General features: G+C 41.1%; 2 protein-coding genes across 3 annotated transcripts in view; both read right to left on the reverse strand.

Moving 5' to 3' along the window:
* The window catches only part of LOC108285305 (zinc finger protein 112), a 47,720-nt gene extending 35,697 nt beyond the window's left edge, over positions 1–12,023 (reverse strand). Inside the window, exon 1 of the mRNA XM_037729203.1 lies at positions 11,941–12,023. The gene's annotated coding sequence lies outside the window, so the exon portion shown is untranslated. The remainder of the gene's footprint in view (positions 1–11,940) is intronic.
* Positions 4,772–14,948, reverse strand: part of ZNF285 (zinc finger protein 285) — a 27,483-nt gene continuing 17,306 nt past the window's right edge. For both annotated transcript variants that reach the window (XM_037729204.1, XM_017502401.2), the window contains exons 2-4: positions 12,865–12,919; positions 11,941–12,067; positions 4,772–7,111 (exon numbers count right to left, since the gene is read on the reverse strand). In XM_037729204.1, the coding sequence (XP_037585132.1) occupies positions 5,478–7,111; positions 11,941–12,067; positions 12,865–12,879 (1,776 nt within the window). In that variant the 5' untranslated portion in view covers positions 12,880–12,919 and the 3' untranslated portion in view covers positions 4,772–5,477. The remainder of the gene's footprint in view (positions 7,112–11,940; positions 12,068–12,864; positions 12,920–14,948) is intronic.

Consider the following 14,948-nt stretch of genomic DNA (forward strand, 5'->3'; position numbering starts at 1 on the left):
AAGCAACTAAATCATGTGGAGAGTTTTGAAAGATGTTACTTTAAGGCGGTCTGTGTGGAATTCTTTTGGGCTTGACTTCTCATTTTGAGGAAAGCATGTTGCTCCTTTTTTCTAGTATAAGGAAGGTATTTTCCTTCCTTCCTTCCTTCCCACCTTCCCTTCTTCCTTCTTTCCTTCTTATCTTTTCACTTTTTTTTCTTTCTTCTTCTTTCAAGACAGGGCCTTTCTTTCTTCTTCTTTCAAGACATGCTGTGTGAAGCCCTGTCTTGAAAGAAGAAAGAAAATAAAGGGAAAACGGCACAATCAAAACTCACTGAACTGCAGTGTTGAATTCCTATGGTCAAGTGATTCTCCTGCCTCAGCTTCTGGAAGAGCTGGGACTACAGGTAAGCATCTGGCATTTTTTTTTTTTTTAAGAGATGGGGCCTTGTCATGTTGCCCAGGCTGGTCTTGAGCTCTTAGCCTCAAGTGATCCTCTCACCTGGGCCTCCCAAAAGCACTGGGATTACAGGTGTGAGCCACCGCACCCATCCAAGAGGGTGTCTTTCACATTGGAAATTTATTTTCTGTTTTTAAGATCTGATACAAACATCACAGTGATCTTTTTGCACCTGCTGTTTTCCAAGTGCCTTTAACTTAATATGCCAGAGTGGTATATTAACTCACTTGTTTTTTTCCTTCATTCTGCTTGCTTTGGTTTCAATTTCCCTTTCTTTATTTTCTTAAATATAAAGCTTAATTTTATATCTTTTTTGTTTTCTAATATAAGCATTTAATCCTACAAATTTGCTTTCAATTATTTAGCTTCATTCCATACATTTTGATACCTTGTTTTCATTTTATTGAATTAAAAATGTTTTATGATTTCCTCTTTGACCCATGGGATAACATTGTCTTTAATTTTTCTAATGTTTTGGGAGTTTCCAGACAAGGTTTTGTTTTTGGAGTTAAATTCTGTTATAGTCATAGAACATATTCTATGATTTAACTCTTTTAAATTTATTTAGGTATTTTGGCCGGGCTCGGTGGCTCACGCCTGTAATCCCAGCACTTTGGGAGGCCGCGGCGGGCGGATCACGAGGTCAAGAGATAGAGACCATGCCGGCCAACATGGTGAAACCCGTCTCTACTAAAAGTACAAAAAATTAGCCGGGCGTGGTGGTGCATGCCTGTAGTCCCAGCTACTCCGGAGGCTGAGGCGGCAGAATTGTTTGAAACCAGAAAACGGAAGTTGCAGTGAGCCGGGATCGCGCCACTGCACTTCAGCCTGGTGATAGAGTGAGACTGTTTCAATAAATTTAAAAAAAATTTATTTAAGTACTTTATTGTTTCATAATTCAGTTTGTCATATTTCATGTGTGCTTGAAAAGAATGTGTATCCTGCCATTGAGAGATACTCTATTTGTAAATTGGTCATGGGGATTGATATTATTCAGGTCTTCTATATCAGGAGTTGGCAATCTTTTCTGTAAAGAGCCAGATTGTAAATATTTCAGTCTTGCTGGGTAACACAGTCTCCCTTGCAACTATTAAATTCTGTCATATAGTACGAGAGGGACTATACACAAGAGGGAAACAAATGAGTGTTTATGTCCCAATAAAACTTTTTAAAACAAAAGTAGGTGGTTTCTGACCTTTGTTATATATCTTTATTGATTTTCCGTATACTAGTTCTATTAAGTACTGACAGAAGAGTGTTGAATCTTCAATTGTATTTGTGGGTATGTCTATTTATCCTTTGTTTTACCCATGTTAAAACTCGAAGCAAACTTGTCAGTTTGTGTGTACATTTAGAATTGTATGATTTCTTGGTAAACTGACCCCATTATCATTTTATAATGTCCCTCTTTACACATGGTAATATCCCTTGTCTGAAGTCTACTTGTCTGATGTTAAAATAGCCACACTTTTATTTTGTTTGTGTGATATATCCTTTCCTACCCTTTTAATCTATTGTCTTTCTGTTTAAAGTTTCATTTAGATAGCATATAATAGTGGATGCTTCCTTTTTCAATATGACAGTCTGTTTTTAATTGGTGTGCCTAGACCATTTAATGTAATCACTTTTAGTAGAGAACACAGTTTGAAATGAAAAGGAGGAATAAATTATAAAGGGAAAGATATGTGCGAGCTAAAAATGCAGAACTTAGAAACTGGGCACAAATGCAAGGAACACAAGATCTGAAACCTACTTTGACTGGATTTTCTACTTTATTCCATATGTGTTGGATGCATCTAGAACTCTTGGCAGTTTTACCTGATATTAGCTATTCATTCCAAGACACAAGAACCCACAAGAAGGTCATGCAAAGTATAAATTAATTCAACAATTGTGGAAGATAGTGTGGCAATTCCTCAAGGATCTAGAAATATAAATACCATTAGACCCAGCAAACCCATTACTGGGTATATTCCCAAGGGATTATAAATCATTCTATTATAAAGATACATGCACACACATGCTTATTGCAGCACTGTTCACAACAGCAAAGACGAACCAACCCACGTGCCCATCAATGATAGACTGGATAAAGAAAATGTGGCACATATATACAATGGAACATTATGCAGCCATAAAAAAGGATTTCATGTCCTTTGCAGGGACATGAATGAAACTGAAAACCATCATTTTCAGCAAACTGACACAAAAACAGAAAACCAAACACGGCATGTTTTCTCTCATAAGTGGATGTTGAACAATGAGAACACACAGACACAGGGAGGGGAACATCACACACCGGGGCCTAGGGGGTGGGGGGCTCGGGGAGGAATAGCCAGGGGGTAAGGGGACTGGGGAGGGATAGCATTAGGATAAATGTATAAAATCAGGTGGTGCTCTGACCACTTTGGGCACATATCATCAGGACCTCCTAAGGCTGTGTCACAGGCACGTACTTAACCTTGGCAAACTAGATTTTCTAAATTGAGACCTGTCTCACGTACTTCTGGGTTCACAAAAGTATGCTTCAATGGACACCCATGTCTATTTGTTCTTGTTCTCTAAATGAAAATTCCTTGAATGGGAACCCTTGAATCTAAGAGTATGCACAGTGCATAGAGTCATATTACCAACACTATCCCAAAACAATTGATCTGATTGACTGAGTCAATAGTATTTGGGAGCCTTTTCCCCCAAAATATATGCCATGAATTGAAATATCCCCTTTCCTGGAATGTTTAAAATACTTGTACCATTGCACATACTGACTTATTAAAGTTATCTGATCTCTGATCTCTGTATCTCTAAAGCAATGCTTCCCAGCCAAAGTCACTTAGTCTCTTACACATGAACCTTCAGGTTGTTTACAGTTTTATTATTGCAAAATTCTTAGAACATATTCCTTTCTGAAACCATATTTTCTGACTCATGAAATTACATCCTAAAAATACATTCTGGGAAGCAAGATCATTGGCTCAAAGACAATGCACATTGTACATCTGATACATAAAGACAAGCTCCTCTCCAGCAACTTTGTACTTGTTTTTTCCCCATAAACTTATATAAGAACACTCAAGTCCCCATTTCTACTGACATGGAATTTTAAAAATATTTCACTATTATCGACCTGATCAGTAAGAAAATGACACTTCAGGGGTGCTTTTATTTGCACTTGAATGGCTGTTCTGTATACAAACTATAACTACCAGGAAAATGTAATGCAAGAAAAACTCGGAATAAAACTTGATCCAAATAAGGTATAAGTCAGTTAAAACAAAAAAGGACATTATTTTTGAAGGAAAAAGAAAGACATTGTGGGCTGAGTGCAGTGGCCCACACCTGTAATCCCAGCACGTTGGGAAGCTAGGCAGGGGGATTGCTTGAAGCCAGAAGTTTGAGACGAGGCTGTGCAACAAAGTAAGACCCAATCTCTACAAGTAATTTAAAAAAATTAGCTGAGCATGGTGGTGTATGCCTGTAGTCCCAGCTACTCAGTTCAGGGCTATGGCAAGCCATGATCAGGCCACTGCACTCCAGTCACCTGGGACAGAGCAAAATCCTGTTTCTAAAAAAAGAAAAAAGAAAAAAGAATGCAAAGAGATCTCTTCCCAAATTCATCTATTATTCCCAGTTAAATGACAATTTTGGGAGGAAACTGACAGAAAGGGAACCCTCTAAAAACCCATTATTATACAGGTCTGCTGAGAAGAAGGCTGCATCAGTCTGTAATGAACACTGTTGGTTTTTTAACTTGTTGCTCACTTCAGTAAATGCTAGTTTATTCAACAAATTTTATTAAGACTAACTGCAGGATGCCTATAATAGTTAATTTTTAATCACATTTAAGGTGTGAACAGATAAACTTATTCCAGCATCCCACATTATAGAGCTTCTCTATTGCATGAGATTTCTTACATCTGTGGATTGCACTTTTCAGTAAAGTTTTACCACATGCATATCATCTGGAACATTTCTCTTTGGTGTACACACCAATAAATGAAGGTTACCACTGAAGAAGTCCCATCCATTCCATTTTAGATGGTTGCACTGCCACATCAAGCCTTAACGACCTAAAAGTTTTGAACTCTGAATTATAATGTTACTTCCTTATGTGGACTCCAACGACAATGAAACATATTGATATAAAATCCCTCCATGTTAGTCAGGATAGCCTGGGTAATGCTGCAGTAACAAATAAACCACCAAAAATCTCAGTGGTGAGACACAATGAATTTTTATTTCTTACTCTAAAAAGATGTCCAACACAGATCAGATGGTGACCTTCTATCAACACAGTCTGGAATAAGCAGCCTCCAAGGTCACCTTGGCAGGGATAGAGAAGCCTGAGGATGTTTGTGAAGGCTAGACCTGAAACTGGCTTATATCACTTTTGCTCACACTCCACTGGCTAAAACTCAATCACATGGGCACACTCTTAACTGTAAGCATTACTGGGAAATAGGGTCTTCTTATTTGCAAGAAAAAGGAACCAGTGTGATAAACACAGCACTGCCTCTGTCCATACACTTCAAATGCCACTTCTATAGAGCTTCTCACCTGTGTAGAGAATCTCATGGAAAACCTGAGTATGGACTAATGTTCTTTCATACTAAAAGCACGGGTTTCATTTCTGAGCACACTTTTGAATGTTCTCCATACTGAGAGTATCTTTTTAGTGGAGACTAAAAAAATCTAAAGACTTTGGCTGAACTGAAGACCTCATCGTAATCATCAATTTCCTTCCTGGACATATCCTTTAATGGAAATTTGACCTCTAACTACAACCATGACCACAAAATTACCCATTTGTCAAGAGTCACCTACTTTGCCATTGCAGCATACAGCAGTTGACGGGAGCTTCACAGAAGTTCTTGAAATCCACAGTCGTTGCCTGGCACACTCGTGCTGCAGGTTCACGTCATCGATGGTAGTGTCCCTGTCTTTTGCTCCCTGAGCTATCCCAAATGCTGAGTAAGCCTCTATCATCTGGAATACAGTTTGGCTTCTGTTTTCCTAATTGAACTCTGACTTACTACATTTATAATGTTTCTCTCTGCTCATGTAGTCTTTGATGAGTCAGAAGGTCCTTGCTGCGCTCACAATGTGCATACTGTATCTTATCTATATGCACTCTCTGATGGGCAAGGAGGTAGGAATTACGACTGAAGCCCTTACCACATGCCTTACACTTATAGGGCCTTTCTCCTGTGTGGACTCTGAGATGAACATGAAGATCTGAATTCCGACTGAAGCCTTTACCACACTCATCACATTTATATGGTTTCTCTCTGGTGTGATCTCTTTGATGTAAGTGAAAATACGAGCTGTAACTAAAGCACTTTCCACACACTGCACATTTATATGGTTTTTCTCCAGTGTGAACTCTCTGATGAGTGTGAAGAACAGAGCTATATGCAAAATCCTTTCCACACACATTGCATTTGTATGGTTTCTCCCCTGTGTGGACTCTCTGGTGAATGTGAAGGTGTGTACTTTGGCTGAAGCCCTTTCCACATTCACCACACCTATAAGGTTTCTCCCCTGTGTGCAACCTCCAGTGGACTTGAAGAACGGAACTTGAACTAAAGCACTTGCCACACTCACTGCATTTGTAGGGTTTTTCTCCAGTGTGGACCCTCTGATGGACAAGAAGGTTAGAGCTCTGATCAAAGCCCTTCCCACACTCTTCACATTTATAGGGCTTTTTCCCTGTGTGTACTCCCTGATGAATACAAAGAAGTGACCTAAATCCAAACCCCTTCCCACATACGTCACATTTGTAGGGCATCTCCCCTGTGTGGACTCGATGATGGTTGTGAAGGGAGGAGTTGCGCGTGAAGCCCTTGCCACATTCTTTACATTTGTAGGGTTTGTCTCCTAAGGGGACTTTCTGATATCTGGGAAGGTCTGAGCTTTGTTTGCAGCCCATAGGCAATTTGTGATAGTCACAGGGAGTCTCACCTGAGTGGGTTTTACAATGAACAATAAGATATTGGCTCTGATGAAAGTTCTTTCCATACTGGCCACACGTATAACATTTTCCTCCTAGGTGAGCGCTGTGATGGACACGAGGATCTATATCATCTGCAAAGGTCGCCCCACAGTTATTACATGTGAAAGGCCGTCGTATTGCATGGGATGCATTATGTTGTTCAACTGTTGATTTCGTACCCAAGTTCTTCCCACAGTTGGGGTGTCTACCAGGGTCTTCTCCTTTACATTCGTGGGACTCATCATGGTCATGTGAGGTCCAATTGAGGTTGTCATCATGCCAAACACTTCTATATAGTTTCTCTTCCATATAAATTCCCTTATATCTTCCCTGAGAGTTCAGGGGCTTGGTCATTATGTTGGCTTTCCTCCACGATTCTGGGGTAAGGACCTGTGTCAGGCCTTGCCATGCTGTGATATCTTGATTTTTGATAATGGCATTTACTACATAGTTTTCATTTTCAGAAATCTGAAGAGACATGCCTGCCCATTCTTCACAGAGGGAAACATCTCCTTCTAAATATGGGGAACACTCTTCTTGAAGATTCATGATATAATCTTGACTCACAGTTAAATCCCAGATCCTTTGTTTCCAAATCTGCCAGCAATGAAGTCCTTCTTGTGAAAGGTAACTCAACCCTTTTTCCTGAAGATTCAAAATATTGTTTTCAATCTTATCTCCTATGAGAAGAAAGAGAATTTGGCTAAGAGAACAAGTCAATCATCTGCCCAGAGGTTTTGAGAAAATGAAATATGATGGGGTGGGAAGTCGTCCCTGGCTTCTATTGACATGTGAAACAATTAGAGCCACAGTAATTCTAACCTGTGAGCTGCTAATTAGAAATTAATTTTGGGGCCGGGCGCGGTGGCTCAAGCCTGTAATCCCAGCACTGTGGGAGGCCGAGGCGGGTGGATCACGAGGTCAAGAGATCGAGACCATCCTGGTCAACATGGTGAAACCCCGTCTCTACTAAAAATACAAAAATTAGCTGGGCGTGGTGGTGCGTGCCTGTAATCCCAGCTACTCGGGAGGCTGAGGCAGGAGAATTGCCTGAACCCAGGAGACAGAGGTTGCGGTGAGCCGAGATCGCGCCACTGCACTCCAGCCTGGGTGACAAAGAGAGACTTTGTCTCAAAAAAAAAAAAAAAAAAAAAAAAAAAAAAAAAAAAAAAAAGAAAAAAAAAAAAAAAAAAAAAAAAAAAAAAAAAAAAAAAAAAAAAAAAAAAAGAAAGAAATTAATTTTGGAGGGAAATTAAGAGAGATCTTGGCCAGGTGCAGTGGCTCCTGCCTGTAATACTAACAATTTGAGAGGCTGAGGTGGGAGGATTACTCAAACCCAAGAGATCAAGACCAGGCTGGGCAATATAGTGAGATCTCATCTCTACAAAAAAAAAATTAAAAATTGGCTCAGTGTGGCGGTGCATGCCTATGATCCCAGCTACTTGGAAATCTAAGGTTGGAGGACTGCCTAATCCTGGGAGGCAGAGGCTGCAGTGAGCCAAGATTGTGCCGCTGCACTCCAGCCTGGGTGACAGAGCAAGACCTTTCTACCCTCACACTGCAAAAAAGAAAAAATGGAAATCTTAGGAAGAATTTATAAAGGAAGAAATTCACCTCCATGCTATAAGAGAAGTCGATAAAAGGCCTTTAATCATCTTGATACAAAAGGTATGGGAAAGGCTCCCATTTTATGTAGTATATGTGTGTACATGAAGAATACATATTGATGGAGTGTTTGTTATATGTTGGGCAGAGAGAGGGACACAAAGGGTCATAAGAGGTTTCAGAAACAACAACAAATCCTACTCCTGATAACTTCCCTTCCTCCATATCACTGTCATAGGGAAGACTATAATATATGTTTGTGTACAACCTGCACAGCTGTACATGGTGAGCCAAAAGGGGATGGGGATGAAAAGGCAATGGAGATTGAAATGCGGATAAGCATTGTGAAATATGGCATCAGTGTTGTGCGGGGATGCATATGTAAACCTCTGAAGCAAGGTTTAAGAGACATCCTTTTTATTTTCCCCGAGGTTCTTTGTCTTCATGAAAAGATAGAGAACACTGAGATCCTACAATCCATTTTCTTAAGTTTTGCCCTTTTAATATATTGCAAAATCTCAAACAGCCATGACTATGAGAATGGGGAACAGATACTGTGGCACTATCAATGGCCTGGTACCCAGGGAAGCAAGACTATGATGTAACAAACAGGGGGCTGAGGCAGACGAGGATGATCATATTCTTGGGACCTTGAGATGGGTTTCAAAATGGCATGAACATCATGGTCAAGCCCCACTGGATACTGCTTCTGGTTCAAGGTCCTTTCTGGGTTGTTTTATTGAAAGTGACTTTAGTTTATAAGACAGTATCAGGGAAAGGGAGACTATGAGCTGCCCAGAATGGGCTTAAAGCAGTGGTTTACCAACTGTTTTTAGGTAACCCACAATAAAAGCAGCATTTCCACTGTGATTCAGTATGCATAGGCACAGATATCAACACAGATTGCTCACTAAAACAGAAGTTTTTTTTTTTTTTTTTTTTTTTTGAGACGGAGTTTCGCTCTTGTTACCCAGGCTGGAGTGCAATGGTGCAATCTCGGCTCACCGCAACCTCCGCCTCCTGGGTTCAGGCAATTCTCCTGCCTCAGCCTCCTGAGTAGCTGGGATTACAGGCACGCGCCACCATGCCCAGCTAATTTTTTGTATTTTTAGTAGAGACGGGGTTTCACCATGTTGACCAGGATGGTCTCGATCTCTTGACCTCGTGATCCACCCGCCTCGGCCTCCCAAAGTGCTGGGATTACAGGCTTGAGCCACCGCCCCCGGCCTTAGTTCTTCTTATAAGCTGTGTTATCATTGCCATGTTATTAATTCTGTGACTAGTTGTTTCATCCATTGATATGGTTTAGCTATGTCCTCATCCAAATCTCATCTTGAATTGTAACTCCCATAATTCCCACGTGTCGTGTCCCATAATTCCCATGTGTTGGAGCTCCGACATAGAGTCCCTACTGGGACACTGCCTAGTGGAGATATGAGAAGACGGCCACCATCCTTCAGACCCCAGAATGCCAGATCCACTGACAGCTTGCAATGTGTGCCTGGAAAAGCCACAGAAACTCAACACCAGCCCATAAAAGCAGCTGAAAGGGAGGCTACGCTGTGCAGAGCCAGAGGGGCGGAGCTGCCTAAGACCATGGGAGCCCATCTCTTGCATCAGTGTGACCAGGTAGTGAGACATGGAGTCAAAGGAGATCATTTCTGGGCTTTAAGATTTGACTGCCCTGCTGGATTTCAGACTTGCATGAGGCCTGTAGCCCCTTCATTTTGGCTAATTTCTCCCATTTGGTACAGCTGTATTTACACAATGCCTATACAGCTAGTGCTCGACTTACGACCACGATTGGTTCCAACAGACTGGTCGTAATGCGATTTGGTCATAAGTTGAGTAGGCTATATGCACGCAGAGATGGTAGTGCTGCCGGAAGCTGGTCTGCACTGTCGTACGCCCAACTGGGCAACGTTTGCACTGCTAGACACGGAACAGTCGTGGCTAGCGATTGTGGTCGTAAAGTCGAATGGTCGTAAGTTGCATAGGTCGTAAGTTGATCAATACCTGTACCTGCACTATGTCTAGGGAGTAATTAATTTGCTTTTCATTTTACAGGCTCATAGATGGAAGAGACTTGGCTTATCTCACATGAGACACTGGACTGTAGACTTCTGAGTTAATGCTGAAATAAGACTTTGGGAAACTGTGGGGAGGCATGATTGGTTTTGAAATGTGAGGACATAAGATTTGGGAGGGGCCAGGGGCAGAATGATATGGTTTGGCTGTGTTCCCACTCAGATCTCATCTTGAATTGTAATTCCCACAATTCCCATGTGTCATACAAAGAACCTGGTGGGAGATGATTGAATTATGGGGCTGGGTCTTTCCTGTGTTGTTCTAATGATAGTGAATGAATCTCATGAGATCTGATAGTTTTAAAAAGGGGCATTTCCCTGCACAAACTCTCTTCTCTTGTCTGCCACCATATAAGACATGCCTTTCACCTTCCACTATGATTGTGAGGCCTCCCCAGCCACATGGAAGTGTTAAGTCCAATAAACCTCTGTCTTTTGTAAATTGCCCAGTCTTGGGTATGTCATTATCAGCAGTTTAAAGACTGACTAATATATATCCATAAAAGGGAGATAATAACAGCAACTATCTGTATTAGTCCGTTCTCATGTTGATAATAAAGACATACCTGAGACTGGGTAATTTATAAAGGAAAGAGCTTTATTTATTTATTTATTTATTTATTTTGGACGGAGTTTCCCTCTTGCTACCCAGGCTGGAGTGCAATGGCGCGATCTCGGCTCACCGCAACCTCCGCCTCCTGGGTTCAGGCAATTCTCCTGTCTCAGCCTCCTGAGTAGCTGGGATTACAGGCACACGCCACCATGCCCAGCTGAATTTTTGTATTTTTAGTAGAGACAGGGTTTTACCATGTTGACCAGGATGGTCTCGATCTCTTGACCTCGTGATCCACCTGCCTCGGCCTCCCAAAGTGCTGGGATTACAGGCGTGAGCCACCACGCCCGGCCAAAGGAAAGAGCTTTAATTGACTCACAATTCCATATGGCTGGGGAGGCCTCACAATCATGGCAGAAGGTGAAGGAAGAGCAAAGGGACGTTTTACATGACAGCAGGCAAAGAGAAAGCTTGTGCAGGGGAACGCCCATTTAATAAAACCATCAGATCTTATGAAACTTATTCACTATCATGAGAACAACGCAAGAAACACCCCCCACCATGATTCAGTTACCTCTTAACAGGCCCCTCCCACAACATGTGGGAATTACAGGAGCTACAATTCAAGATGAGACTTGGGTAGGGAAACAGCCAAACCATATCACTATCTCACAAATTGAACTTAGGTAACACATAACTGTATATGAACCTCTGAAATGAACATGAGGTTAGATATTTATCAAAAAGTAATCAAAGAAGCCAACACTTAGATTACACTTACTACATACCAGTAAGTGTTGGCTATTATAACTGCCAACAAAACCCCAAAATTCTCCCTTGGTTCCTTTAACACTGGTTCATTCCAAACACTGGATAAAAACACTTTTTTCCAGAAGCAACCAATAGATCAAGGCTCTTGGTGGTGTGTGAATTTTATCAGTCTCATTCTGAGAAATATGAGGAAAGAATGAGAGCCTAATTGTGTGAAGAGGGGAGGGAGGGCTTACTACCTGCATTGAATGCCCACAGCCAGGAGTGTGAGATTTAGGAAGAGCTCCCTCACCAACCTGTCACAGGGGGGCACATCCTCACATTGATCTGTAAAAGCTCATTAACTGCAGGGTTCTAACCTGCACATGCATCTCTTAGGAGTTTTCTCTCCAGTGGCCAAAGTTTCTCTTTGTGATCTAACTGGAATACTCTCTCTGGTTCGAAATGATGGTTTGAGAAAACAGGTCCAGTGGTCTGATGCTCAGTTACTCACCCACTGAGATGAGGTTCCTGAAGTTTTCCAGCATCACATCTTGATACAGGTTTATCTGGGTTTTATCCAATAGTGCCAGCTCTTCGTTGGTGAAGACAACAGCCACATCCTTGAATGTCACCCTTTCCTAAAACATCCACCACATGCCATGTCAATCATCCACACAAATGACTGGTCTTAGTCTGTTTGGGCTGCCTTAATAAAATATCATAGTCTGGGTTAGAGTAAACAAAAGAAACTTATTTCTCACAGTTCTGGAGGTTGGAAAGTCTAAGATCAAGTACCACGAAGATAGGTTTCACTCAGGTTTCTTCTCCTGGTTTGTAGACAGCTGCCCTCTGACTGTGTCCTTACATGGTAAAGGGAGAATGAGAGCAAGCTCTGTTGAGTCTCTTCTTGTAAGGACACTAATCCTATTGGATCAGGGATTCCCAAAGGACAATATTAATCAAATTATAAAATATGGCCCAGGACACAGGCCCAGATTGAACTCTGACCAATACATACCCTTTCAAATCTTGCTACTTATTGAACTAGACCAGTGACATTTAGCGTATGGTCTTGTATGTGCCACCCATGCACTCAGATGTTGTGGCAATACCAAATTGCTATAAAAGTTTCTGAGCTTACTCTTGATTCTGTCTTTTTCCCTCATGGGGCAGTGATAAGCAGTTCGTGCACCGGTACTGGAACATGAACCACACTTGGAGTAGCACCAAAGTAGACAGCTTGAAATCTGTGTGTACGCTTCTTCGCTTCCATAAACGGAGTCACACCACCTGCCTCGCACTGTCATTATAAGCAAGATAAAGTACCTAATACATAGCAGTCACTCAAAAAATGCTGACTTCCTTTCAGAAAACAGAAGTGTCTGGTTCCTCAGAATGGTCAGTATGTTTAAAAGGAGAGAAACCCCTAGCTTACCTGTAATTTAATCATGTTTTCCTTTCGGAAAGGGCAGGATTCTGGAAAAGCAGAACTGCAAAGAAGAAATAATCCATGAGATCATGGATTCAACGAGTTGTGAATGACCATTGGTTCTTTGCTTATCTGCACAAGTTTCTCACACTTTATCCTCTCCCTAGATATCTTCTCTTCTCCCTCTGAACAGGCTCAACTCCCACCTCCTCAAAACTTCCCTTGATTTGACCCCTGTCCCTCAATTTCAGACCACTGTGTAACTCCTCTCTCTCTCCTCAAGCTTTTGGGTCAAAACCTGCACATTCTTTTCATTTTCTCAGACTTCTGAATGAACTGACATAATCTACATCTGAATTATGCTGAAAAAGAAGCTTCAGAATTGCTGTTTAAGAGAGCAATCTCAGGGCGGGGCATGGTGGCTCACACCTATAATCCCAGCACTTTGGGAGGCAGAGGCAGATTGATCAGTTGAGGCCAGGAGTTCAAGACCAGACTGGCTAACATGGTGAAACCGGTGCTGGATCTCTACTAAAAATACAAAATTAGCTGGGCATGCTGGCGGCTGCCTGTAATCCCAGCTACTCAGGAGGCTGAGGCAGGACAATTGCTTGAACCGGGAGGCAGAAGTTGCAGTGAACTGTGATTGTGCCACTGCACTCCAGCCTGGGTGACAAAGAGAGACTTTGTCTCAAAAAAAAAAAAAAAAAAAAAAAAAAAAAAAAAAAAAAAAAAAAAAAAAAAAAAAAAAATAAAAAAAAAAAAAAAAAAAAAAAAAAAAAAAAAAAGCAGCAATCTCAGGATGACAGGGACTTTCTGCTGTTTCCACTTTTGCATGCAAGACTTGATCTTATATGGCCAGAGCCTGTAATCTGAAGAACTTGCAGTTAGCCAAGACATACAAATTAAATCCCAATTTTTATTACTATGTTAATCAATAAAACAAATTTTTAAACACCTACATCTCGACTCTTGGCTTCCAAAACTCTCTCTCCAGCACCCATTCTGTTCCCTGCTTTTGCAAATATTGATGACACACCTATGACATATAAGACATATCCTCTGGTCTGGAAATGCTCACAGTATACTGAGCAGGTAGACTGAAGTAGGTAGACAGAGACCTTCTAAGATTGCCACTTCATATATACTAAAGCCCCTTTCTGTTCTGCTTATATCAGTGGATTCCCTTGCCAATTAGCTTCCAGTTGGGCTCAGCCAATGAAGAAAGCCAGCAAGAGATCCAGGGAAGAGACAAGAGTGAAGTCAGAATACTCACTCCCCCAGGTTTTTCTCTAGAGGTTGCTATAGAATGGTTATGTTCCATATCCACTGACCAAAGGTCATGGCCTCCATCAGGCAGCTGTCATCTCATAACTCTTTCTTCAGGTTTTAGTGACTGCCTCCTCCCTTAGCCCTTCAATCCTAAAGGCAGAAAGTTACCCTGCTATCACTAGCTCTGAAATATTGCAATATCCTTTGTTGATTACCACAGCCTGCCTACAACTTTATAGACTGTCCCTTTATTAAGCTCTTCTCAAATTATCCAATTTGAGTGTGCTGTTTATTTTTTATTGGGATTCCATCTGATAAGCCCTGTAAACCCAGTTGCTTCTGGCCTTTGTGGAGAAACTTACTGCAAAAAACTGCCACTTTAGGCACTGTGGAAACTCCAAAGATTAAAAAATAAAAGCCCAAAACCGCGTCTCTGCCTTCTCAGATAGTGCTTCTCACACTATCTGTGATAAAGGACTAGTTTTTTATTACTATTACTTTCAATCTGTCACAGACTGATATTTTGGTAAGATACAGTAAAAAGAAATGACTAGAAAAAGGAAATTAAGAAGGTATGCAAATTAAAGCCCAATTATTATTATTTTAATCAATAAGACAAATTTTTTAACATCAACACTCAAGTTCTCAAATTATCTGGTCACAGACCAATATCATTTAGTTCTCTGACTGGCACTGGTCTGTCTGTGGGCTACCCTTTGAATTACAGGATCATGTTAATAGGATATGAAATCTTTTTTTGGTAAATCCTTGGACTCCTTTCCTATCTGTAAGAGACATCATTAATCACTTCTTTTTTT

This window comes from Cebus imitator, unplaced genomic scaffold (genome assembly GCF_001604975.1).
Source record: "Cebus imitator isolate Cc_AM_T3 unplaced genomic scaffold, Cebus_imitator-1.0 Scaffold296, whole genome shotgun sequence".
Taxonomy (NCBI): Eukaryota; Metazoa; Chordata; class Mammalia; order Primates; family Cebidae; genus Cebus; species Cebus imitator.